We start from the raw sequence: 25,892 nt of genomic DNA on the forward strand, positions 1-25,892 counted from the left end.
TGCAGTAATCTGTTAGCATTTTTCGCTCGTTGCTAATTCAGAGGCTCAGTGTTAGCATTGTGGGTTTTCTTTTGAAAAAAACAAAAAAAAGATCAGTTAGATGAGTTTCTTCCCATTACATGGATATAAAAAATTCATAGTTTTATTAAATGAACATGCCCTCAGACACTGTTTCCTGCAAGATGTTGCAGCAGTGCCCCGGTACCGGGGTCTCTCGGGCTTAACAGGTTAATGTCCAAACTGAATTTAATCTCAACATATTCAGTAGTTGTTTAGATATCAGGACCATAGTGGTAGACTACTGGAATTACCATCCCTACACTCTCATTGCTTTTAGTGATGAATATGATTTTGCTTTATTTTTATGTTTTTAATAAATGTTTCCATTTGATACGACTTTAAGGGATCAATGTGTTACCTAACTCATGCTGAATAACTATAAGAAACAAGATGTCCATCATGATGACGGACTAGTACAATAGGATATGAATTTAAAGGCACCTGCATTGTGTGGTCGGTCCATACCTCAGAGTGTCCAGTCTCCAGAGTGGATCCTCCACCCCATCAGAGAGCAGTTTCTCTCCTGAGTCTCCTGGATGATTGTAGCTCAGGTCCAGCTTTCTCAGATGGGAGGGGTTGGAGCTCAGAGCTGAGGCCAGAGAAACACAGCCTTCCTGTGTGACCAGACAGCCTGACAGACTGAACACACACACACACACACACACACACACACACACACACACACACACACACACACACACACACACACACACACACACACACACACACACACACACACACACACACACACACACACACACACAGCTGACTCAAGTTATGGTCACCTTTTACGGTTTGCCCATTTAACCTAAAGTTTGAGTTAACATTCAAAGTGCTCTTTCAGAGTGATGAAGGATCAATTTTGAGTTGCTGCTGGAGAGTTAAGGGTGCAGTGGAGTGGAACAGCTGATTCACAGCTTAAACACGAACCACAAAATAAATAGAAATAGAAGTTTAAAATAAAGTCCTAACTGTTTGTACATACAGTTGCAATCGAAATTATTCAACACCCACTGCACATTAGGTTTAATAAACAAATTACTCGAGAACTGTTTAAGTAGTTCAATGAAACTAATATTACCAGGATTTTTATCCTAATTCAACAGACAATAGGCGCTTTCACACCGGAGTACTTTTCCCATACTTTTCCCTTAAAACTCCGAAAAGTTTTTTGAAGCCGCCATTGTATTTGCTGGCATTAGCATTATTAGCATTAGCATTAGCCCAGCGCACCAACGGAGAGAGACTAACTTATGGCAACACAAAAGAAAACATGGGAGCGGTGGAGTGATGAGGAGGTGTCGGCATTCTGGCGATTTACTCGGAAGGCTTCAGTAGACGCTGCTGGGAGTCCCAGCAGCTTCTACTGAAGCCAGTCCCCAACTCCGGGTACTTCCGGCCGGGGACTTCGGGTGTCAGTATATGCCGTGAAGTTGTTTGCGGCCTGCCAGTAAACCCAAAGCAGAAGAAGAAGAAGAAGTTACGTTAGCGGCTTCATTTGCGTAATCCTCCCTCAGGGTCTTATTCCGGTGTGAATGCGATCTACTAGGACAGTTCCGGGACTAAAAAAAACAGGAACTATTCCTGGGAAAAGTTCCGGGACCTATTCCTGGGAAAAGTACTTGGTGTGTAAGTGCCTATTGCTACTTTTCATTACTACTTATTAGGATCTGTTTGTTTTCTGTTTTCTTTGTGTTTTCCCTCCCCTCCCCAGCTGTGTCTTGTCATCTTGAATGGGCATGTGTGTATTTGAGTTCTGGTTTTCTGTTGGGGTTTTGTGGGTTCTTTTTGAGATCAGAGGGAAAGAGTATTTGGCTGTGTTGCTTTTATCAAGGGGCCTTGATAAAAGGTTATTAAAACATTCGTCTGTCTGCTCTTGGGTCCACCCTGCGCTGGTCAACCCTAACACTACTGCAGTCTCAAAGTGATTGAACACCTTCACGACAAGGGAACCCTTTTGCTGTTATGACCCGCTGAAAATGTGATGCATTGCCAGATACCAGCTTTTGACAGCATTCCTGAGGAATCTTAGCCCATTCCTCCATGGGAGCCTGCCTGCAGGCCTCCACTCTCAGGACAGTTCCGGTGTAGGCTCCACTCTCAGGACACCTCCACTCTCAGTACAGGAAGTGACGATTCTGACGAACACGCTTTTTTCCCCGCCCCCCGAAAGACTCGTCTGATTGAAGTTTTCAAATCACAATGGAGACTCATCACGGAGGTGATGATTCTGCTCACCATGCACTTTGGGTCGGCCTTGGTCAAGACCTTTTGACCCTCCCAGCCTGGTTCTCGTAAAAGTAGACTTAGCCATTTTTCGCTCAAATGACATCATGGAGGAATGTAACGGGAGTTGACAGGGGACTCTGCCCGCCTCACGAGTGCCTATTTTCCCCTATTTTCCCCGGTTCTATTAATTTGAATTATTTTGGCTATTTCACCCGGTTCTTTCTACCGGGGACACAGCCCGGTCTCGGGTGTCCCCCCACGGCCTGTGTCCAGCCGTTTCCCCCCCCCACTCATCCATATATTAACGGATTTTGACAATTGTTGTTGCATTTTTCTCCTCTCCTCTCACTGATCGAATGGCACACGCGACCCACCATCGGAGGGCCTCCGCCGGCCCGGCCTAGTGCCGGTGCTCTGGCGGTCGGTTCCTCCGAACTGCGGGTACGACTCTGATGGCCGGGAGGGTGTGCTGCGTTGGGGTGGGGGAAATAGGGACACCTTGTAATGTTTAGTCTCAGTACAGCGCCCCTTTCTGAACAGGAAATGCACGCTAATACAAAATAAAATCGCACTGACACATATATATATATATATATATATATATATATAGATAGATCTATATATATTTATATATATTTATATATACAAATAACGTCATCTTGTATTTTAGTTACACCCGCCGCTAGACAACAGTGGAGGGTTCGAGAAACAACCGTGTTTGCCGGTTCCAGCTCGGAACCTCCACCCCGCTGCGGGACCCGGACCCCTGAGTCAGACGGTGCGTCTTGGTCACGCTTCATATCGGCCGGCCCGGGAAGGAAGAGACATGCAGAGTGGGGGAAGTCCCCCAACCCAACGCAGCAAACCCTGCCGGCCATCAGAGTCGAACCCGCAGTTCGGAGGAACCGACCGCCAGAGCACGTCCGGCACTAGGCCGGGCCGGCAGAGGCCCTCCGATGGTGGGTCGTGTTTGCCATTCGATCAGTGAGAGGAGAGGAGAAAAATGCAACAACAATTGTCAAAATCCGTTAATATATGGATGAGTGGGGGGTGGAACGGTTGTTAACAGGCCATGGGGGGACACCCGAGACCGGGCAGTGTCCCCGGTAGAAAAAACCGGGTGAAATAGCCAAAAAATTAAAGAAACGAGGAAAATAGGGGGAAAAGTGAAAAGAAGTGTCCAAAAATAGGCACTCGTGAGGCGGGCAGAGTCCCCTGTCAACTCCCGTTACATTCCTCCATGATGTCATTTGAGCGAAAAATGGCTAAGTCAACTTTTACGAGAACCAGGCTGGGAGGGTCAAAAGGGCTTGACCAAGGCCGACCCAAAGTGCATGGTGAGCGGAATCATCACCTCCGTGATGAGTCTCCATTGTGATTTGAAAACTTCCATCAGACGAGTCCTTCGGGGGGCGGGGAATAAAAAGGTGTTCGTCAGAATCGTCACTTCCTGTACTGAGAGTGGAGGTGTCCTGAGAGTGGAGCCTACACCGGAACTGTCCTGAGAGTGGAGGACTGCAGAATGTGCCCATTCCTCATGGGCAAATGCCTCCAGGTCAGTCATATTCTTGGACGAGCGTTTTGCAACCGCTTTCTTCAACTCCCACCGGAGATTTTTTGGGATTTCCCAATAATATCTGACCATTTCTCATAAGGGGGTGTCATGTCCCCTGGCCCTGGCCCCTGGCACAAACACTCCTGAGAGTCTATTTATTTTGTCCTCCACTGTTATCAGACTACTTATATTATTAAATAAACTTGCAAAGACTCAATAGCCTCTGATCAATCAGGAGGTCTGATTAATAGTCAGAGATTAATACAGGCCTGCCGACGCAACATAAGTACATTTAGTTGTGAAATACATTAAGCCTATAAAAGCTTACTTTGTAAACTTTTAAGTTTGAATATTTACCTGAGAGTTTCCATATAACAGTGTGGCCTCTCTAGTCCAGCCGACAGCAGCTTCACTCCTGAATCCTGCAGGTCATTGTTACTCAGGTCCAGATCTCTCAGACTAGAGGACTGGGAGCTGAGGACTGAGGACAGAGCTTCACAGCTTCTCTCTGACAGGTTACAGCCGCTCAGCCTGAAGGATTTTTTTTAATTAAAAAAAGATAAGTATTATATCTCATCCATAAAAAATGAATATGTTTAATAGTGTTTGTTTTCTTTATTTTGTTCCACATACACAGCTTTCCTGGAGGCTTTGACCACTGGCAGCAGCCTCAGAAGAGCCTCCTCTGAAGCAGAGTATTTCTTCAGGTCCAACTCTTCCAGATCTTCTTCTGATGACAGTAAGATGAAGACCAGAGCTGACCACTGAGCAGGAGAGAGACTCTCTGTGGAGAGACTTCCTGAACTCAGGGACTGTTGGATCTGCTCCACTAGAGAACGATCATTCAGTTCATTCAGACAGTGGAACAGGTTGATGCTTCTCTCTGCAGACAGATCCTCATCCATCTTCTTCTTGATGTACTGGACTGTTTGTTGATTTTTCTCTGGGTCACTTTTTGTCTGTGTAAGCAGGCCTCGTAAGTGTTTCTGATTGGTCTGCAGTGAAAGACCAAAGAGGAAGCGGAGGAACAAGTCCAGGTGTCCGTTTGGACTCTGTAAGGCCTGGTCCACAGCACTCTGGTAGAGATTTGTTAGTTTAGGTTTGACTCTGAAGACTTTAGGCCGCCTGGAGGTTGTTGGTTCTTCTGCCATCAGGTTGACTCCAGAGTTGATGAAGCTCAGAAGGACATGAAGAGCAGCCAGAAACTCCTGAACGCTCAGATGGACGAAGCAGAACACCTTGTCCTGGTACAGTCCTCTCTCCTCTCTAAAGACCTGTGTGAACACTCCTGAGTACACTGAGGCTGCTCTGATATCGATGCCACACTCTGTCAGGTCGGACTCATAGAAGATCAGGTTGCCTTTCTGCAGCTGCTCAAAAGCCAGTTTTCCCAGAGACTCCATCATCTTCCTGCTCTCTGGACTCCAGTGTGGATCTGTCTCAGCTCCTCCATCATACTTGATGTTCTTCACTTTGGACTGAACCACCAGGAAGTGGATGTACATCTCAGTCAGGGTCTTGGGCAGCTGTCCTCCCTCTCTGGTTTTCAACATGTCCTCCAGAACTGTAGCAGAGATCCAGCAGAAGACTGGAATGTGGCACATGATGTGGAGGCTTCGTGAGGTCTTGATGTGGGAGATGATGGTGCCAGCCTGCTTCTGATCTCTGAATCTCTTCCTGAAGTACTCCTCCTTCTGTGGGTCAGTGAACCCTCGGACCTCTGTCACCATGTCCACACACTCAGGAGGGATCTGATTGGCTGCTGCAGGTCGTGTGGTTATCCAGAGGCGAGCAGAGGGAAGCAGCTTCCCCCTGATGAGGTTTGTCAGCAGCACATCCACTGAGGTGGACTCTGTGACATCAGTCAGGATCTCAGTGTTGTGGAAGTCCAGAGGAAGTCGACACTCATCCAGACCGTCAAAGATGAACACAACCGGGAACTGATCAAACCTGCAGATTCCTGCGTCTCTGGTTTCAGAGAAGAAGTGATGAACAAGTTCCACCAAGCTGTACTTGTTCTCTCTCACCACATTCAGCTCTCTGAAGGTGAATGGAAATGTGAACTGGATGTCCTGGTTGGCTTTGCCTTCAGCCCAGTCCAGAGTGAACTTCTGTGTTAAGACTGTTTTCCCAATGCCAGCCACGCCCTTTGTCATCACTGCTCTGATTGGTGCATCTCTTGCAGGTGAGGCTTTAAAGAGGTCTTCTTGTCTGATGGTTGTTTCTGGTCTGTCTGGTTTCCTGGATGCTGTTTCAATCTGTCTGACCTCATGTTCCTCATTGACCTCTGCAGACCCCCCCTCTGTGATGTAGAGCTCTGTGTAGATCTGGTTCAGAAGGGTTGGGTTTCCTGCTTTAGCAATGCCCTCAAACACACACTGGAACCTCTCCTTCAGGGTGGATTTGAGTTTACGTCGGCAGACTACAGCAGCAGTTCCTGAGTGGACAAACAAGAAATGTGATTAAAAAGTAAGTAAGATGTCAGTCAGCGTCTAAAAAATACATCAAATTTGGTAAAGGGATTAATTTGCACTATTATTAGCACGTTAAAGTTACCCGATTTTTTGCGAACATTAACGTTCACAAGTTTCATATCATCATAGTTAAAGGTAGGGTAGGTAAGTTTGAGAAACCAGCTCGAGATCGCTAGAATTTGAAAATACACAACCGGAGAAAATCTGCCACTTCCTTACAGAGCCCCTCCTCCAACACACACGAACGCGCACATGACCAATGAGGGCACAAGATAAGTTTGTGCACAGATGGAAGGCTGACAGGCAGGTAGGCCATCCAGTTATTTTAGCCGGGCTGGCTAAAATGATTGGTCGTGCTTTTTACAGTACCACGGCTTCCACAGATGACATTTTTTAATGGATTATTTGTCAAAGCACTTCAGATATTCATTGCTATCGGGATGTTAAGAGCATTCCATGGAATATAACAAAAAGTGTATCTCGAGCCGGTTTCTCAAACTTACCTACTACACCTTTAACTGTTTAGCTTGTTTATTAGTAATGTACCTAGAACAAAAATATTTACAGTGCAACGTTTTGTTCTCCTTATTGTTACTTCCTTCACAAATGTTTTAGTACCAGTACTAACCAATAAGCGTATTCACTGATTAAAGACTATGTTTTATAAAGTGAACCTCCTCCCATCTTTCCTCCATCTCCTCTACATCGTGTTAAATGTGTTAAACCCTCTTACTGCTCTGCAGACGCTCAGCCAGCTCCTCCTGCTTCATGCTCCTCAGGAAGTGCAGTGAGATGTTCAGAAAGGCCTCTCTGCTCCTCCTCTGCTCTTCATCCTCACCGTCCAACACCTCCTCATCCTCCCTCTGACTCTCTAAGCATTCTGGGTAATCTGAAGTCAGGACTGTCTGGATCTTCTTCAACTCGTTCTTCACAAAAGTGACGATGTGGTCCTCCAGCACCTGGAACAGAGTAAAATGTAACGTGAATCAGACATGGAGACGGCTCTGACCCCTCAGAGTAACGGCTAACTTCACAGTGACACTTGTAAGAGTCGGGAGGGCTGATCATTTATTCCGGCAAATTACTCAGACCGTAAATTAACCTAACCGAAGTTATTGAGTCTATGTAAGTTTACTGCTTGGCTCAGATCCACCAACGTCAGCAAGATCTCACCTCTATTAACTCCTGAAGAACCAGGTTCAATTAACTGCTGTTTCAATTCAGACGACCTTCTAAATCTGTTTAAGCGATCCCGAAGGATTTTGATATCAGTAAATGAGGTGTGGCCCTACCTAAGTGTGAGTGTGGCAGGGTGCGATCTTACCTCTCAAGCAGGAGAGGAGAGCGCAGATGTCTTTCAAGTTGTCCCAATCCAAAAGGTGGGATCAGTTTATTTGAAGAAAAATTCACCAAATCAATTCACATCAATTCCATACCTTTTTTCCGACACAGATGGCGGGTACTAACATTCACAAACACATACCTATATCCCGCATGTATTCGGAGGAAGATCCTCACAGGTGGCGGTTACTAATACTCACAAACACATAACAATTCATTCCACTCATTCAACCCAGAAATTCACTCCACTTTCAACAAAGAAATTCGAGAGATATTTACCAAGTTTGAGAGAACCTTACCGAGAGCAAAAACCCAGCTCTTCAGGGAGAGAGCTTTACCGGGAGAGAGTATACTAGGGGAACCTCTCTCTCTCTCTCTCCAAAAAGAAAGTTCCTCCTCATCCGCCAGTGTCTTTATGCTCAAAAACAGGATAGAAAAACCCAAAGACACCTCCTCCATACCCATATTTGTGGAAACTGGGCATGGCCTCTGATGTAAAGAACTGGACATGACCAGACATATTCTATGGCTATGGCATAAGACACACCTTCCCATGTTTGTGTAAAAAGGACATGACCCCTACTCTGCAGGACTTGCAAAATATTATTCTCGGCTATGACATAACCACCTTTTTGGGGCCTCAATGTATTTCTCCTTAAGTCAGGAGCCCCCCTCCCTGTGTACTGCTGTGAGGGGAGAGGGAAGAAACTGCCTCTCCCCTTATCAGTGACACCCATAAACCATTTTTAGGCCTTACACTCAACTTAACAAACCACTTTGTTTATACTGTAAATATAGAAAATCATAACATATGAAACATTTTCATTGTGGGTTATACAAGAATATAATTGATTATATTTGATTATAACTAACTTTCGTTTTAATTATTCAACCTAATATGAAGATCTCAACACACTCTAAATAGGAGATAAATACCGAATGCCGAATAGAATGGAACTTTAACCATTTGGTATCCAGCACCGAGGTGTGACTTGATGCTTCACTGTTCGTAACAAATTAATACAATTAAATTATAGAAAATGCCTTAATATGATTGTAAAATAGGGAGAAAAACATATTTTTAACGGTTAGATATTGCAATTCTGATTCCATAGATGTGTCTCCCATCACCTGAAACCCCTAACCATTCACTCAACTCAGTATTTACCTTCTTTGATCAAAAGATTATTAATAATATCTTTAAAAACTATAACTCCCATTACATCAGCTTTGTACAGTGATGCAAAACGACATCATATTTGTAGTTTATTGTTGGTATGCAAAGAGGTGTGGTGATAAGGGTTTTTAAAAGCCTATCTACGATTTGATCAACTATGAAAGTCAGCCAAATTAGTGTTGATACTGCAAGGAGACGTATTGTGTGAAGAGAAATTGAAGATGTCTTCAAATCAGAACTACGGCAGATGTGTTATATTTAATGCAGCCGAACCGTGTATTATGTGATGACTTTCAAAGAGAAAAGCAAGAACACGCGGATTTTTTAAAAATGTTTTCGGATTTCATATCGCATAAACACCATATCCCAACGTGCATTACGGCTAAAACATCCAATCACCGAGCTTCAATGATAGCTGAGGATTATGGGTAATTAGATGTTTTCGGCTGTCCAAAACGCTGAAAAAAGAAATGTGTCTCTCAGAATCGAAGGAGAAAAACACAAGAGCATTGTAACCAATTAAAACCAATGAATGTTGTGTAATGAACAAGGACACACTGGTATTTTGTAGTTGATGAGTACTGCAGATATCACTGTGAAATCAATCGACAGTGACGAGATTACTCATATCCGGGTGTATGCAGCAAGAGCTGCGTCCCTAGCAACCACGTTACTATAGAAACGCAGACACCAGAAATACTGTGTTCACGGCGAGAAATGACGATAACTTCACATGGACACTGGCCAATCTAAAATCTTTTTAGTAACATACGTAGTATATATACATTTCCCTGGCGAGACCTGAACAAATCTTCGTATTCTCCACAAAAAGTTGTGTCATAGTGAACCAAAGGTCGTGATAGAGGCTTGCTCGTCAACATCCGGGTATTTCTCCAATGGTGGGCCATGTTAACAATACCATGTAACTGTGTGACGTTTTGAGGGGGTGAAACCGTGTCATCCTGACGTCTCCCAGCGTGGACCAACGTGACATTTTCACGTCTTGCCGTGATACCGGGTTGGGTTAAGCTGTGAAGGGTGTGTGTGTTCGTGTGTTAGCATACTAATGGTATACATGTGTCAGCTCTCTCTATTGAACAGCTTTTAGAGGCATTAATAGGTTATTGAAAAACATGGATTTCATTCATTGTTTATTTTTATTTCACTCCTTCTAACCCCAGCTCTCACGGGTTGGTGTGGTATGGATGAAACAGTTATTTACTCAAGATATTGAGCCACATACTCACCATAAATATGGAGTCCAGGTGAGTTTGATGCTGCTGGGCAGACGGACCACCAGGACCCTCTGATCTCTGCTGATGAACTCTGTGGAGCAAAGAGGAGGATTTTAAAACAAAGACAGAAACTAAGAGTTACATGTGCTGTGTTTGAAGATCCTCATTCAAACCGGACATACAGCTTAAAAAAATATGCACATGGTCATTTCATTGTTCTAAGTATAATACCCTTTCAGAATAATGTAATGTGCAGTGGACTGCTCTCAGATGGTGGATCCTTATAGAAACAATCACTGATAAAAGTGTAATAAAGAATGATTAAACTTGTTTGTCTGTACAGACAGCAGTTATTAGGCCTTGGGGTTTGGGCACCCTATTGTATGAAGATTTGCTGGCGACTGTTTCCTGAGGCTCTCTTCATCAGCTGGGTTAAGAGATGACCCCTTTCTTACTTCTTAATATGCATAAAGAAAGGTTGTAAACATTCTCTCCTTCAGATACTGATAGGACTCAATATATGCCATGAGTCAGAGAGAACACTTTACACTGCATAAAAGAAACACTCAACATGTAAAAACAGCTAAATATAAAATGCAGGCTGGGTAGACAGAGAAAGAGACATGAATGAAAAGCAGACGGGGGACAGGAAGTAGCATTGATAAAGAAACCGGAGGACTAAAGTGAGTAGGCTGATCCGAACAGGACAGTTTTGAAGGTGGTGATTGTGTCAGACTGTCAGAAGTGCAATAAATCTTCAGTGTCTGACATCAGTTTGAAGCTCTGCTGTGTTCTCCTTGTGGTTCAGTTCTTTGCTTCAAGAATTCCTTTACAATGTGCAGCAAATAAAATGCAGCTGAGAATGATGGAGAAATAATAAAGTTTTAAAAACAACAAAATAACTTTAATTCATACCTTGGTCCATCATCATGCTCTCCATCTTTAAACATTATAAGGTGAGGCATAGACCGGTCACTCTTCATAGACAAACAGCTGGGTCCAGGAGAGTCTGGTCCCTCATGGTGGATCCTGATAGAATCAAAAACATGATGAATGCAAAGGTGCACTGAAACTCTGCTGAAAATGAAGCTGACTTTTGAATATGTTAATATTGATAAGATAACTAGTAACTTTGGATCAGTGGTTTCCATCTTGCAGGTTGGCAGGTTCAAACGTCCTATGTAGATTCCTGGTGGATCTGTTGTGGTGTCGAACCTAAACACAAACACAACAACATGCTCATTACTGCTCCTTCCTCTCTGTCACACACTGGATCTGGGAATGAACAAGAAGGGAGTCTGTGTGAGCTTATACTAAATCAAACACAATGTATTTATCTATGGAGATTTACAATGAAGTGTGTTTATCAGCAATATCAAGGATGAGAGAAGCTAATGGACGAGCGGCATATCTGCTGTGAAGTTAGGGTTAGGGTTAGGGTTTTGGGCAGCGCAGCGTGGTGCACGGGCTCTCTGTAAATATTTTTTGTTTAAAAACCTATAAAAAAATTCCTGTAATAAAACCAATACAAGTTTATAAAAGCCCTGTTTGGTCTGTGTTAAAAATGTTTTAATGAAATAAAGAAAATGCAATAAAAGGGATGAAAGAGAGCAGCGGCTGCAGCACAGAGCTCCTGCCCCCCCGAGGGGGTCTCCCCTGGTGGGGTGTCCGAGGCTGTGTCCCACAACATCTGGTAAAAGACCTGGTGAGTGGGTTAAAAACATCTGGCTAAAAGGACCGAGGTTGATTTTGTTTAAAATCGGCATGCAGGTAAAATTAGTGTGAAAAAAAAAAAGATAAATAAATACATTAAAGTGCTTAGTAAAATAAGTGCTGAAAAAAATCACATCAACACAAATGTTGAAATATGTAAAATATAAAACAAATATGTAAAATATAAATTATAAAATACACACGGGGAGGGAACATATCTTAAAGTAAAGTCAACCAAGTGTCCCTAAAAGTGTTTAAACCCAGGCCGAGGTCTAGAGGGGGGGTGCAGGCGAGACATGGGACACGCCTCGGATGATGTTTAGAAATACTTTAGTAAGGGCTGACTTCAGGGTGTTTCCCTGAGGGAGGCTCCAGCATCCATTTACAATACAATGGAAAGTAATAACTAAAATATAAATAAAATATTATAAGCAATGTTTAAATAGGAAACGGGGATTAATAATATATAAAAAAGGATAAAGATATAACCTCCTCATTTGGAACCTAATGAAATAAGAAAACATGCAATACAGTGCAAACATAGAATAAACTGTGACATGTAAAATATAAATAATAATAGATTAAATATAAGAAACATATATAAAAAGGTAGTGATAATAATAATAAACAATAAAACCCATGCATTTAAAATTCATAAAAGAGTCCAGATGAGGAAGATTTATAAAATAATAGATAGGAAATATGTATAAATAATAAATAATACAAAGATAAATACTACAATATAAATTAGGGTTAGGAAATGATATACTTTTTATTTTATTTTTTCATAAGTCCTGCCACTGCAGTTACAAAGTCTGTTCCCTTGCATGCAATAGGCATTCAATTGGGACATACTACCCACTTTCGTATCCACTGCAAAGGATTGTGGGTCAGAATAGCCAGAAAAGCATGCTGGTTTACAAACTACAAAATGCAACCAGCTGCAGTTGAACATCCTGGTATTCTGGAGTCCTAGACAGGATGCAGGGACCCCAACACGTGCTGCACAGCCCCAGATTCACCCAGAAAAACTGTATATTGAACATATAGGTGTTAGGTTGTCTCAATGTGTTGAAGGACACCCACAATGAACTGACTTGGAGAGGAGAGGATTTCAGATACAAAGTCCAGCTGACATGAGACTCCACTGGAGCGTCTCTGTATGCAGTATCATTAATCCTTGTATGGTGTTCAGGTCTGTGGGACCCGTTTTATTATTTAGCTAAAGAAAAATGATATGACATGAATGAAAAGCAGACTGGGGACAGGAAGTAGCATTGATAAACAAACCGGACTAAAGTGAGTAGGCTGATCCGAACAGGACAGTTTTGAATGTGGTGATTGTGTCAGACTGTCAGAAGTGCAATACATCTTCAGTGTCTGACATCAGTTTGAAGCTCTGCTGTGTTCTCCTTGTGGTTCAGTTCTTTGCTTCAAGAACTCCTTTACAATGTGCAGGAAATAAAATGCAGCCGAGAATGATGGAGAAATTCTCAAGTTTTAAAAGCGAACAAAAAAAAAACTTTAATTCAAACCTTGGTCCATCACTATGCTCTCCATCTCCAAACATTATAAGGTGAGGCATAGACCGGTCACTCTTCAAGGACAAACAGCTGGGTCCAGATCCAGGAGAGTCTGGTCTCTGATGGTGGATCCTAATAGAAACACAATCACTGATGAATGTTCAGAAGATAAAACTTTGTTGATAATTATGTTGAATTTCAAGCGTTTTAATAGAGAAAAAGAAAAATGACTTTTGCTTTAAATTCTTACTCTGGACTATCATCAGGCTCTCCATCTTTGAAGGTAATAGGCTGAGGCATAGACTGGTCACTCTTCATGGACACATCTCTAGGTCCAGGAGAGTCTGGTCTCTCATGGTGGATCCTGGTAGAATCAAAAACATGATGAATGCAAAGGTGCACTGAAACTCTGCTGAAAATGATGCTGACTTTTGAATATGTTAATACTGATAAGATAAATAATAACTTTGGATCAGTGGTTTCCATCTTGCAGGTTGGCAGGTTCAAACGTCCTATGTAGATTCCTGGTGGATCTGTTGTGGTGTCGTACCTAAACACAAACACAACAACATGCTCATTACTGCTCCTTCCTCTCTGTCACACACTGTATCTGGGAATGAACAAGAAGGGAGTCTGTGTGAGCTTATACTAAATCAAACACAATGTACTTATCTATGGAGATTTACAATGAAGTGTGTTTATCAGCTATATCAAGGATGAGAGAAGTCAATGGACGAGCGGCATATGTGCTGTGAAGGTGTTATGTCAAGTCTTGGACCTTCTCAATATAACTATAATTTAATTACAGTTTCCAGATATTGCAAGAGGCCCATGAGTCTCTTTGCTAATTATCAATGGTCTTTGCATTTAACAGCAGATGTACCCATGTTAAGTAAATTGGCAAAGGTCAGAGGAACTCCAAGAGAGGTCTTCCTCAGATATAATACAGTTAAAGTCTTGTTAGTTAGTGGTTCATATCCAGCATGCATTAGCTAAGAAACGATAAGGATGTTGGTGTGTTAGTTAAATGTAAAGAAATGTATGTGCGCTCATGTGCAGACGATATATATAGTTTGTTAATTGGATAATTCATATCCTGCAAGGCTCCTAAAGACTTCATGAGATAATGACCTTTTGACATCTGGAACTTACATGTTGCTCTGATGTTGGTGCGTCCAAGTTTAGGAGAACTGACAATGTGTGTGCGTTAAACATGATTAGGGAACATGTTCGTGTGTCATTTAGGATACCTATAAGTGTCGTGTGTTTCTGAATATTCGCGGGACCATTTCTGCGATTGGTTGCTGTTGAAGCAAGGTAATGTTTCCCCATTGTTGTTTGGTGGTGCGCAAATAAATAATAATGATTAATCTCAACTATTTCTGTGTTTGTGTTTCATTGATTCCTCTCTGTTTCATTCTTTCCTGTTGTGTGAGTACTTGGATCTCCACAACATTTTGGAGGTTCTACCGAGATTGCCGATGCTGGAGGTTGCTGTGTTTTTCCCTGGAGGTCTTAACTCACCCTGATCAGGCAGCTACATAGAAAGCTGTGGTAAACTCGAGGAATTGAGAAACCAGACTTGAGACTTCCACAGAAGAAATACCAACTCACAGTAAGCAAAACGTATTTGGAATTAAATGACTTTTGAAGTTGTATTGGTTAAAAGGAAGATGCAGAGGAGTGGATTTGGGATATTTGCACAGTTATGGTTGAAATCTGTTGATTGTTTGTTTTGTTTGTTGGTCTTGTTTTATGTTGATAAATGTTTATACTGGAGAGATCACTGTATCTGACCTCGTAATCTGCCTGAGAAGCTAAGGGTTTGATTGAGGGGATATGATCTTTGCTAGCCGTAAGGACATGTTATGCTGGAGGAATCACTGTATCTGACCTCGTAGTCGTGAATTCTGCCTGAGAAGATCCTAATGATTGTCTAAAGGTTCAGATATTCATTTGGCTGAGGGGATATGATTTGCTTTGCGAGCCAAGTGCACATCCGGTCCGTTCGGTAATTAAGAGATTAATAAGCCCGATCTGAGTTCAGGTAGTTAAAAGTATAAAACTTGCCTGGCGACTCTGTGAATTCACTACATACAAAAGTGGAGTTTTCCATGTTTTGTCAGACCGTAATGTAGAGTCTGTGATAAAGCGCTAAATGTTTTGGTATACCATAGTTTGTTGTTTTAATTTCTTATTGGTCAATGAAGCTGCAGTTTGAAATATGTCCCCCCTTCTCCTGAAAAGGCTGAGAGTTCGAGCCGGGGTGTGTCTGTATTTGTCTGTGAAAGTATCTCCCCCCCCTTCTCCTGATTCTGCTCTAATTGTCGAGCAGCAGCCCGGAGTGTGTCTGCTTGTTTTTTCTCTAATGCCTGAAAGAAGGCTGCATTGTGTTTCTCTGTTTAAAACAAGGAGTGAAAGATCAACGAGTGATCTGAAGTTGGAGTGAATACATTGAAAATTAATAGATCAATGTGTGATTTGAAGTAGTAGATATATTGAAATAAATAAGAAACAATGATTTGTTGCTATTTAAACATAGTCTTTGAGAACTGATTGTTACCTTTGCATTGCATTGTGAATTTCATGGTATTTGCCATTTGACTAAGAATTGTTACTTATATTTCAAAGGAACTTAATTACATACAGTAACGTTAAGGCAAAGTAAGAAGAGGTTTACTGAGTATATGAAGTACATTAAGGTAAAGGTTTTATTCAAATTAAATATAAGAGTGGATTTTTCCACCTAGTACAATACATAGAAAGAGGAGAATTGTTAAACATTAAATAACAAACTTACTGTAAGAAATATATATTGTAATGTTATTTAGGAGTTGTATTTATCATACAATAGTGACTCTCATTTGATGGTTGTTTAAAGTAGATAGGAAACTGAAAACGCAAACGATTCACCACAATTGTATTTTTTAAGTTTATGAAGTAAGTAATAAGCAGGAGGTTTTTATAAGTTTGTCAGTCAGAAGGAATCTGTTAATGTTTAAGCATGACAGAGGCTCTGTACGATGCTTGCTCAAGCCCTCTCACACTGTTGGATAACATAAGAGGTCAAGTGTGATTGATGAGAGAAGCTTGTGGACAGGAGCAGCTGCAGGGCGCAGTGAGGAAAGAGAGAGACAGGAGAATTAAGATGTTTTGAGTCTAGAGAGAGTAAATGTTATATAAAGTTAACTACTATTCTGGAAAATGTTCCTATGGTTTACTGTTTTATGAGTAACATAAAATAAAATATAAATATATATATATTACTAGATATAAGAACAACATGCTTATCTAGGTTAACAGAAAGTTGCTATTAACCAGTTTCAGCTGCAACTATCCTATCTTTGTTCTAAAGAGAACATACGTTGAATTTACAATTAATGTTAAGAAAGTTCACAATTTATATCACTAAAGACCGTTTTGGATTAATGGATTGTTCTTTAGGCCCAGAGATATTTATTCTTGGAATATATGGCGTGTCTGTCATAAACATTCATGCTTAGATGGAATAAAGTGTTGAGATGTTGAGATGCTTTTTTGTTTTTATTGAAACAATTGAGTGATAAGGAAAGAAAACCGTTCCGTGATGATTTCTTTAGGTTTCAGCTTTAGTGATGAAGATTACATTTTGTGAGGAAACCACCAATAATTCATTAACTGAAATTAGATTACTTGTTTTTCAAATATAGCACTGAATACAGTTAGTTTTGTATTCTGTTACAACCTAACCATGCTTGTAACACAGAACTTAGATAAACAATTAGAAAATGAATAGAATAGGCAAGTAGATAAAAGATGAGTCTATAGTGGTTAAGGAGGGTTTCCTTATTTTGCTCATTGACTTAGAACTGAAGTAAAGAAGAATAGTGTTTTATGAAAACTGTCATTCCTCATGGTTTTAAAGATAAATCATCAGTTGTATGGACTTTGATGTTGAAATGCATCATGGTGGAGAAGGAAGACCTTTTTGGTTTCGAATTTAAGAAGATTTGAAAGATTATGTTTATGTTCTTTTCCTGACTAGAATTTAAAAGCAGGACAAAGACAAAAGACAAAAGAGATTTTACAATGTAGTTGTACTACTTTTGATGAAGTAAAGGATCTGGGTAAACTACCACCATTGGTTTGTTTTAACATTCACATGTTTCAGCATTCCTGACCATATGGACACTCAGCCAATTTTGTAACCCGTTGGGGGAGAGATTTAAATTAAGTTTTTCTCTAGTAGCTGATTGGCTGTGATTACAGCAGCACTGGATAGTTATGCGCCACCTTTGGGTTGTACTCTGAATCAGTGTGTTGGTGAAATGTTGCTCACTACAGAAACAGAAGAAGTGTGCAAAGAATGCATCTCTGAGGAGGTTTTGACATTTTGCTTGTGATGGACATGAACCCTTGTTGTCAAGGCAACAGTGGTGTGAAGAGGAACTGCAATTTTTGGGGATTTCTACTGTCCAGAGGACAACGTGTGTCTGCTGATTGTACCACATTGATCCAAGAGTTTCCTTCCCTCCAGATGCCAGAGAGAGTTTCCTTGAGCCCACTGACCAAGGCCGTTTCTAACTTTTTGGGGACCCTGCCACTGACTACAGCTGCAGAGGTCAACGAATCACTGACTGTTCTCATTATGACAAGATCTTGAGACAGGCTTGTCTCAGACTGGTCAGGCCCTGAAGAAATCATGCAATGATTTTACAGCATAACTGTGCAAGAGTTTTCCAGAGGGTGGTGCAGAACATTATGTTTAGTGTTTAAGAAGAGAGGCTGCTTGTTTAACGATGGTCTGGAATACTGAAAAGATTAATACTATTAATATTCTTTATTTTGCATACTAGACATCTAATTATTATATCACACAGAATAATCTTGAAATATAAACTAGCTATGGGTAAAACGTGTGGTTGTTATACCATTGTTATAATGAACTGAAAGTAAATAGGGAAATAGTATCTGGTTAAAGATGAACTGATTTGATATCCTAGAGAGGGTTAGTTATAGTGTGAATAACTTTACAAAGTATTTACTAATGTATTTTGAAGTACAAATAACAACAAAAAAAACACAAGTCCAGTTTTGTTTTTTAGTTTAAATTGTCTATTACAAAAAACTGTTCACCTTAGGTCTAGCTTTAGACTTTGATAGTAAAGGAGTATTTAGGTTTATTTTTTATATATCTGATATTTTTTATGTTGGCTATTCACTAGATAGAGATTTATTGAGGACATTTCTGAAGATTGAATATTTGTTCCATTTCTAATATTCCTATTTAAAACGTAATTTTAGAGTAAAGAAGGTTGATGCTGAACTTGGAGAAATATGTTAGTGGTTTGCATGTCGTAAACAAAGAGGCTTTGTTTGTTCAATCACCAGTTAAATGTGATACAGTAATAATGATTTACTTCAGTACCTGGTACTATAATATGGTTTGGTATGATTGATTTGGCTAAAACTTTGTTTAACATCCTGATGTAACATTATGAGATATGTTCACTTCTAAGGGTAAACTAATTAATAAAAAGGACTATTATTATTATTAAGTAATTCAAATAATTAATTGAAAAGGCCGATGACTGCAGGTTCATTTAGGGATGCCTTGCAAGAACATTAGTACATTAATAAAGTGTATTGATAATTTGTTTGTTTAACATCTGAAGAAAATTGTGCTGCGAACACGGGGAAAACTTTGTTGCATTGTTTGACATCAACACAATGATGTCACTGATTAAAAACTCCAGCTGGTAGAATATCAAAGTGCACTACTATAGGACATGAGATCTCGAGACTGACTTAGACTTTGCAAAGACTGAATGAATGTGAATTGATTTGTCAATTCCTGACTGTTACAGTAACACTGACCCACCGACAAAAGGTGATTTTATTTTGGGATGCACACAATGCTTTTGGCAATGGATTTCTGACTATGCAATATTAGTTGAACCATTGTGAGACATGACGCATGAACTTTGTCTGACTCTGCATGATCCCTGCATGGCTTGATGACTATGTAACTTGATATTTAACATTGTTGATTCTTTTTGACAGGAGAAAGTTTTCCTGATGATGAGTCATAGGACTTTGAAATAACAATGTATGTGAAGATGGGTACTCTGAGGTATCTTACTTGGGGAAACATGGTCTCTATGGTTTTGAGGACAATGTTTCCAGGAGGGGTATATTGGGTTTATTGTTCTTGTTCACGTGAATTTGTTAACCCTCACATGATCCAGAGGGCAAATGAAACAACTTTTTTGCCTAAACAACTTTTTGCCTAATGTTCGAAGTTGAGATCTGATTGGTTTCAGCACCGTGGCTGAACAATTTTGCAGAATATGTTTGTTGTGTGCTTAGGAAATTGTGTGTAAGTAAAAACACAACACAAACAACATTTCATGGTTTCAAGAAGTTTACAAATTATAGGTAAGACTCTAAGGCCTAGTGGTCGACTGTAGGCTGTTAACCCAGAATGCAAGTGCTATTTTCTACCCAGGTCAAAGCTGTTTTTCCCCTTGCAATCTGAAGGAGGGAAAATGGGTCATTCTGAGGCAGACAGGGTTTAAGGAGCTGCGTCTGGAGGCAAACTGGAGTGTCAATGAAGGCAGCTGGATGACTCCCTTCAGTTCCAGCTATTCTTCCACTGCTATTGTCTTATAGGTTTGGGTCAACACGAAGAACAAAACCCAAAATGTCTGAGATGATTTACAGCCAAGTATATTAGTAATCTCAAACTCCAGAGAAGAAGATCTACCGTGAAACTGTTCTTTTAAAGAAGTCTCAGTTTTCTGACTACAGTTCCGTCCAATTCAAATGGTAATGATGTTGCTTCAGATGTCATCAAGGGATTTTGCTATGAGATGGGACACCACAGCATGAAGGCTAAGATAGATATTCCATCTAAAGGCTACGCATGGAGATCGGAATGTGCACCCCCTGAAGAAGTGTTTAATGGACAATATAACAGAAGCAGAACGAGTAGACAACAGTTACATCTTGCTATAAGTGTTTTGGAAGATTTTTCATTATGTATAATCAAGTATTAAATTGAATGTTACTTTGTTATTATGTATGTATGTAAATTTGTTAAACTTGAATGGGACAAATATATTTTTTCCTCTTAAGCATACTGAGGTTTTTAAATGATTTTCCATTTAAGTAAGAGTAGATTAGCGCAAATTGTCTTTTCTTCCACTTTTTGTGTTATAATCAAGAAGGTGGTTTTTTGGCTATTTGTGAGTAGTACAGGTAACCCTGTGACTTCTGCCTTGAGTAAAATGATTATTCATTGATAAATATTTTTCAGAAAGTCATTTTGGACTTTCCAGGGCGGATCTCAAAAGGATATTTGTAAGAGTTTTTTTGTATGATCTGGAAACTTAAATTAATAAAAGGAGGGAATGTTATGTCAAGTCTTGGACCTTCTCAATATAACTATAATTTAATTACAGTTTCCAGATATTGCAAGAGGCCCATGAGTCTCTTTGCTAATTATCAATGGTCTTTGCAATTAACAGCAGATGTACCCATGTTAAGTAAATTGGCAAAGGTCAGAGGAACTCCAAGAGAGGTCTTCCTCAGATATAATACAGTTAAAGTCTTGTTAGTTAGTGGTTCATATCCAGCATGCATTAGCTAAGAAACGATAAGGATGTTGGTGTGTTAGTTAAATGTAAAGAAATGTATGTGCGCTCATGTGCAGACGATATATATAGTTTGTTAATTGGATAATTCATATCCTGCAAGGCTCCTAAAGACTTCATGAGATAGTGACCTTTTGACATCTGGAACTTACATGTTGCTCTGATGTTGGTGCGTCCAAGTTTAGGAGAACTGACAATGTGTGTGCGCTAAACATGATTAGGGAACATGTTCGTGTGTCATTTAGGATACCTATAAGTGTCCTGTGTTTCTGAATATTTGTGGGACCATTTCTGCGATTGGTTGCTGTTGAAGCAAGGTAATGTTTCCCCATTGTTGTTTGGTGGTGCACAACTAAATAATAATGATTAATCTCAACTATTTCTGTGTTTGTGTTTCATTGATTCCTCTCTGTTTCATTCTTTCCTGTTGTGTGAGTGCTGGATCGCCACAACAAAGGTAAGGGTTAGGGTTAGGGTTAGGGTTAGGGTTACCCCTAGATTCCACCGGGTCCGTCTGCGCCGTGTTACGGCTGCGCCGCGGTTTTGGTCCGGCCTCCTCCGGCGTCATACCCTACCAGGCGCGTTTCAGAAGCATTTCAGAAGCGGAGTCTTGCCTGCCGGCTCGCAGTTTTTGTTGATTTGGGCAAATTTCCTGGACAGGCTACTTTGTACAGACAAAGTTAATAATAACTGTAATATTCCAGTTATAAACGACATGAATCAAAGATGTTTTGCTGTATTTTAGTGGTAAAAAAAATGCATTCATCATCATAATTATTCTATATATATAATTTACACAGTGCCTGTAAACCGGAGGAGAACGCTGGCATTTCTCCTCCTACTTGAAAGACTACGGAGGGATAGGGTCTGCAAAATTAGTTTGTGTGTGTGTGTATATATATAGGTCTATATAGCTCTGAACGTTCCACTTCCTGCCTGCCCAACCTTACGTTACGGCTGCGCCGCGACAAAAATAGGATTCGATCCTAATTTTAGAAAAGCCCTGCGCCGAGCCGCTTCTGGGACGCTTCTGGGACGCGTCTGAGCCGTAACGCGCCGCGTGTGGTGGAATAGCACCCATTGACTAGAGTGGCCGCGATCACCTTGAGCACCGCGGCGCAGCCGTAACGCGTCCGTAACGCGTCCGTAACGCGTCCGTAACGCGCCGCAGACGGACCAGGTGGAATCTAGGGGTCAGGGTTAGGAAATTATATACTTTTTATTTTTCCTCTTCAAAAGTTCTGCCACTGCAGTTACAACGTTTGCTCTCTTGTATGCAATGGGCATTCAATTGGGACATACTACTTCTTCATAACATTGCACCTTTACCCTCTTTTTTATCCACTGTAAAGGATTGTGGGTCAGAATAGCCAGAAAAGCATGCTGGTTTACAAACTACAAAATGCAACCAGCTGCAGTTGAACATCCTGGTATTCTGGAGTCCTGGACAGGATGCAGGGACCCCAACACGTGCTGCACAGCCCCCATATTCACACATATAGGTGTTAGGTTGTGACAATGTGTTGAAGTGCACCCACAATGAACTGACTTGGATAGGACAGGATTTCAGATACAAAGTCCAGCTAACATGAGACTCCACTGGAGCGTCTCTGTATGCAGTATCATTAAAGACATAAAGGCTCTATACCCACAGTGACTGTGAAGAGACCACAAAGGATGTTTTATAACCTGCCTGGTATGTGTGCGCTTCAAAGATAAAGAAATAAAAACACCTCAGTCACGTTGATCCGAGCCGTCAGTCCGGTTCTTACATTTCCTCCCAGCACTAAGGATGCTTACTCAGATTACAATCAAACTGCTGCCAAAAACTGTCACCTTTACAAGGAAGTCTTTCTTGAAAAACATTCTCCACAATACTTTAGAATAGATATTTAGCAGCAAGAAACATTTAAACGGTGATACAGAACAAAAGATCCTGATGATCAAACATTTACAGGTTCCTCTGGTAGGATTCTCCCCTGATGAGTTTTAGGAAACAAAAACATGTTTTCAGGTTAGGTTACTTCTTTGTTGGAATTATCCAATTATCCAATTTCCAAAAAGCATTTAAATCATATTCTTACCTTCTGAATGTCCTTCAGGTCAATTGAAACACCTTCATGCTTCATGTATCACTGCTAATCAGTCCTGTGTCTGCCTGCATCTGATCTGAGGATGCCGTCACACCCTCATAACTTCAGAGCATCAAAACACATGAGTCACAAGAAACCTGTCCAACAAGCACAAGAAACCAATCAACTTGAGATATGGTGTAGTTCTACTAGCTGTCCACTAGATGGTGGTAACTGATCATCCAATTAAATAAAGCTCAGCACTAATTTACAAATGTTAACTCTGACAGTTGACGTGATGGCATGTCATGTCATGTCATGTCATGTCAATTGTAACTATGGATCCTACACCAATAACACAATTAATCAATGTCATTTATAATCGCACTTTTCATTTTAATAAACAAAACTCAAAGTGCTGCAGAGTAAAAATCTGAATAAAAACATTTACACATTAATTAGACAGGACAACAAGAGGAAGGTTAAAGTTCAAGCAAAAGGCTTTGTTAAAAAAACCTTAGGGTTAGGGTTTTTGGCCTTACAAGTACTTAAAGGTGGGGTAGGGGTAAGTTTGAGAAACCGGCTGGAGATACACTTTTTGTTATATTCCATGGAATGCTCTTAACATCCCGATAGCAATGAATATCTTCAAGTGGACCAATCATGCTATATTTGAATAATATAGTGTAGGACCATACCTATATAAGGCATATTTATACTTTTTTTTTTTCAAAATACCAAACAGATCATGCATTTTAGCCATGCCTCATTTTGCTGAATTTGACATTTTTTAGCTCTGGATTTGCAAGGGCAGATTCTGTGAGAACAGCACCATCTACAGGCCTGGCATATGTACTACAGCGTCTCCAGCGCTTTTGAACGGCAATGGCCGTGGCTGTCTCCTCCTGATTGGTGGAGTTGGCCCAATAGCCGTAGCGCCACCGTCCTGACGTCAGGACAGTGTTCAAATCTGGATCAGTTTTGATCAGATCCGTTGCAGCCCCTTTTTTAGAGATTTGGGTATGGAGGAAAATAGAGAGGGTTGTGTTTTCTGACACTTGGTGAGTTCCCTGGAACACCGGGGACACATATTCATGTATAAAAGACGTACACAAGTGCATTTTGCATGATAGGTCCCCTTTAAGTGCTTTGACAAAAAATCCATAAAAAATTTCATCTGTGGAAGCCGTAATACTGTAAAAAGCACGACCAATCATCTGAGCCGGCCCGGCTAAAATAACTGGATGGCCTACCTGCCTGTCAGCCTTCCATCTGTGCATAAACTTATCTCGTGCCCTCATTGGTCATGCGCGCGTTCGTGTGTGTTGGAGGAGGGGCTCTGTAAGGAAGTGGCAGATTTCTAATTATAGCGCACTCGAGCTGGTTTCTCCAAAATTACCTACCCCAAACTTTAAGCTTCAAATAAGATAAACCATATTGAGTGATACAAATAAAAATGCATTTTTTTGTTTTTGATTTTGATTGGCCAAGTTGGACATTGCGAGTTAAAGGTAGGGTAGGTAAGTTTGAGAAACCGGCTCGAGATCGCTAGAATTTGAAAATACACAACCGGAGAAAATCTGCCACTTCCTTATAGAGCCCCTCCAACACACACGAACATGACCAATGAGGGCACGAGATAAGTTTGTGCACATATGGAAGGCTGACAGGCAGGTAGGCCATCCAGTTATTTTAGCCGGGCCGGCAAAAATGATTGGTCGTGCTTTTTACAGTATTACGGCTTCCACAGATGAAATTTTGAATGGATTTTTTGTCAAAGCACTTAAGATATTCATTGCTATCGGGATGTTAAGAGCATTCCATGGAATATAACAAAAAGTGTATCTCGAGCCGGTTTCTCAAACTTACCTACCCCACCTTTAAGTATTTATTTATGGAAAAAAAAATGTTGGATGAAGTTTTAGTGAACATTTTTGCTAAAACGCATTGTTCTACAACGATTTGTGACTTTTTGAATGGCCAAGTTAAATACTGGATTCTGATTGGTGTTAGTTGCTCAGGATGCTCTGATCAAGGGACCCTGTGCTGTCATATCGATCCGGTCAGTTTAACTTAGTTTAAAGAAATGTTAACTGTCAGAAAACACCATGGAATACTTTGAGAATATGATATTTTAAAGTAAATAAACAGAGAAGAAGAACACTAGTGTTTAAAGGGAATGGGCTCTGGCTGTATTTAGAGACTGGTTGATGGGAAATACAATTTAAACATACTTGGAAAGTTACTGAAAACCTGGATCAGCGCTGCTGTTTTTCTAAAGTGGACCTATCATGCTATATTTGAATAATATAGTGTAGGACCATACCTATATAAGGCATATTTATACTTTTTTTTTTTTTTAAATACCAAACAGATCATGCATTTTAGCCATGCCTCATTTTGCTCAATTTGACCATTTCTAGCTCTGTTTTAGCAAGGGCAGATTCAGTGAGAACAGCACCATCTACTGGCCTGGCATATGTACTACAGCGTCTCCAGCGCTTTCGAACAGCAATGGCCGTGGCTGTCTCCTCCTGATTGGTGGAGTTGGCCCAATAGCCGTAGCGCCACTGTCCTGACGTCAGGACAGTGTTCAAATCTGGATCAGTTTTGATCAGATCCGTTGCAGCCCCTTTTTTAGAGATTTGGGTATGGAGGAAAATAGAGAGGGTTGTGTTTTCTGACACTTGGTGAGTTCCCTGGAACACCGGGGACACATATTCATGTATAAAAGACGTACAAAAGTGCATTTTGCATGATAGGTCCCCTTTAAGTTACGTTGCTGCAGTTCAGACGCTGATACTCGAACAGAAGACGGACCCCTCCACTAACATATCTCATGCTATCACAAACATCCCATCAGAAAACTCAACGCTCCA

At 40.8% G+C, this 25,892-nt stretch overlaps 1 protein-coding gene across 12 annotated transcripts in view; it reads right to left on the reverse strand.

Moving 5' to 3' along the window:
* LOC117496973 (NLR family CARD domain-containing protein 3-like) overlaps window positions 1-25,892 on the reverse strand; it is a 48,517-nt gene that overhangs the window by 10,302 nt on the left and 12,323 nt on the right. For 5 of the 12 annotated variants that reach the window (XR_004557333.1, XM_034148845.1, XM_034148850.1 and 2 more), the window contains exons 2-11: window positions 13,774-13,857; window positions 13,558-13,671; window positions 13,320-13,439; window positions 11,203-11,286; window positions 10,987-11,100; window positions 10,084-10,162; window positions 7,052-7,277; window positions 4,478-6,281; window positions 4,202-4,375; window positions 526-699 (exon numbers count right to left, since the gene is read on the reverse strand). Coding sequence is in view for 11 of the 12 variants with exons in the window: in XM_034148845.1 (XP_034004736.1) it covers window positions 526-699; window positions 4,202-4,375; window positions 4,478-6,281; window positions 7,052-7,277; window positions 10,084-10,162; window positions 10,987-11,100; window positions 11,203-11,286; window positions 13,320-13,439; window positions 13,558-13,671; window positions 13,774-13,857 (2,973 nt within the window). In the remaining variant the exon portion in view is untranslated. Of the gene's footprint in view, window positions 1-525; window positions 700-4,201; window positions 4,376-4,477; window positions 6,282-7,051; window positions 7,278-10,083; window positions 10,163-10,986; window positions 11,101-11,202; window positions 11,287-13,319; window positions 13,440-13,557; window positions 13,672-13,773; window positions 13,858-23,025; window positions 23,172-25,892 lie in introns of all 12 variants that reach the window. The other 7 variants (XM_034148847.1, XM_034148848.1, XM_034148849.1 and 4 more) reach the window with 5 other exon arrangements.

This window comes from Trematomus bernacchii, unplaced genomic scaffold, assembly GCF_902827165.1.
Source record: "Trematomus bernacchii unplaced genomic scaffold, fTreBer1.1, whole genome shotgun sequence".
Lineage (NCBI taxonomy): Eukaryota > Metazoa > Chordata > Actinopteri > Perciformes > Nototheniidae > Trematomus > Trematomus bernacchii.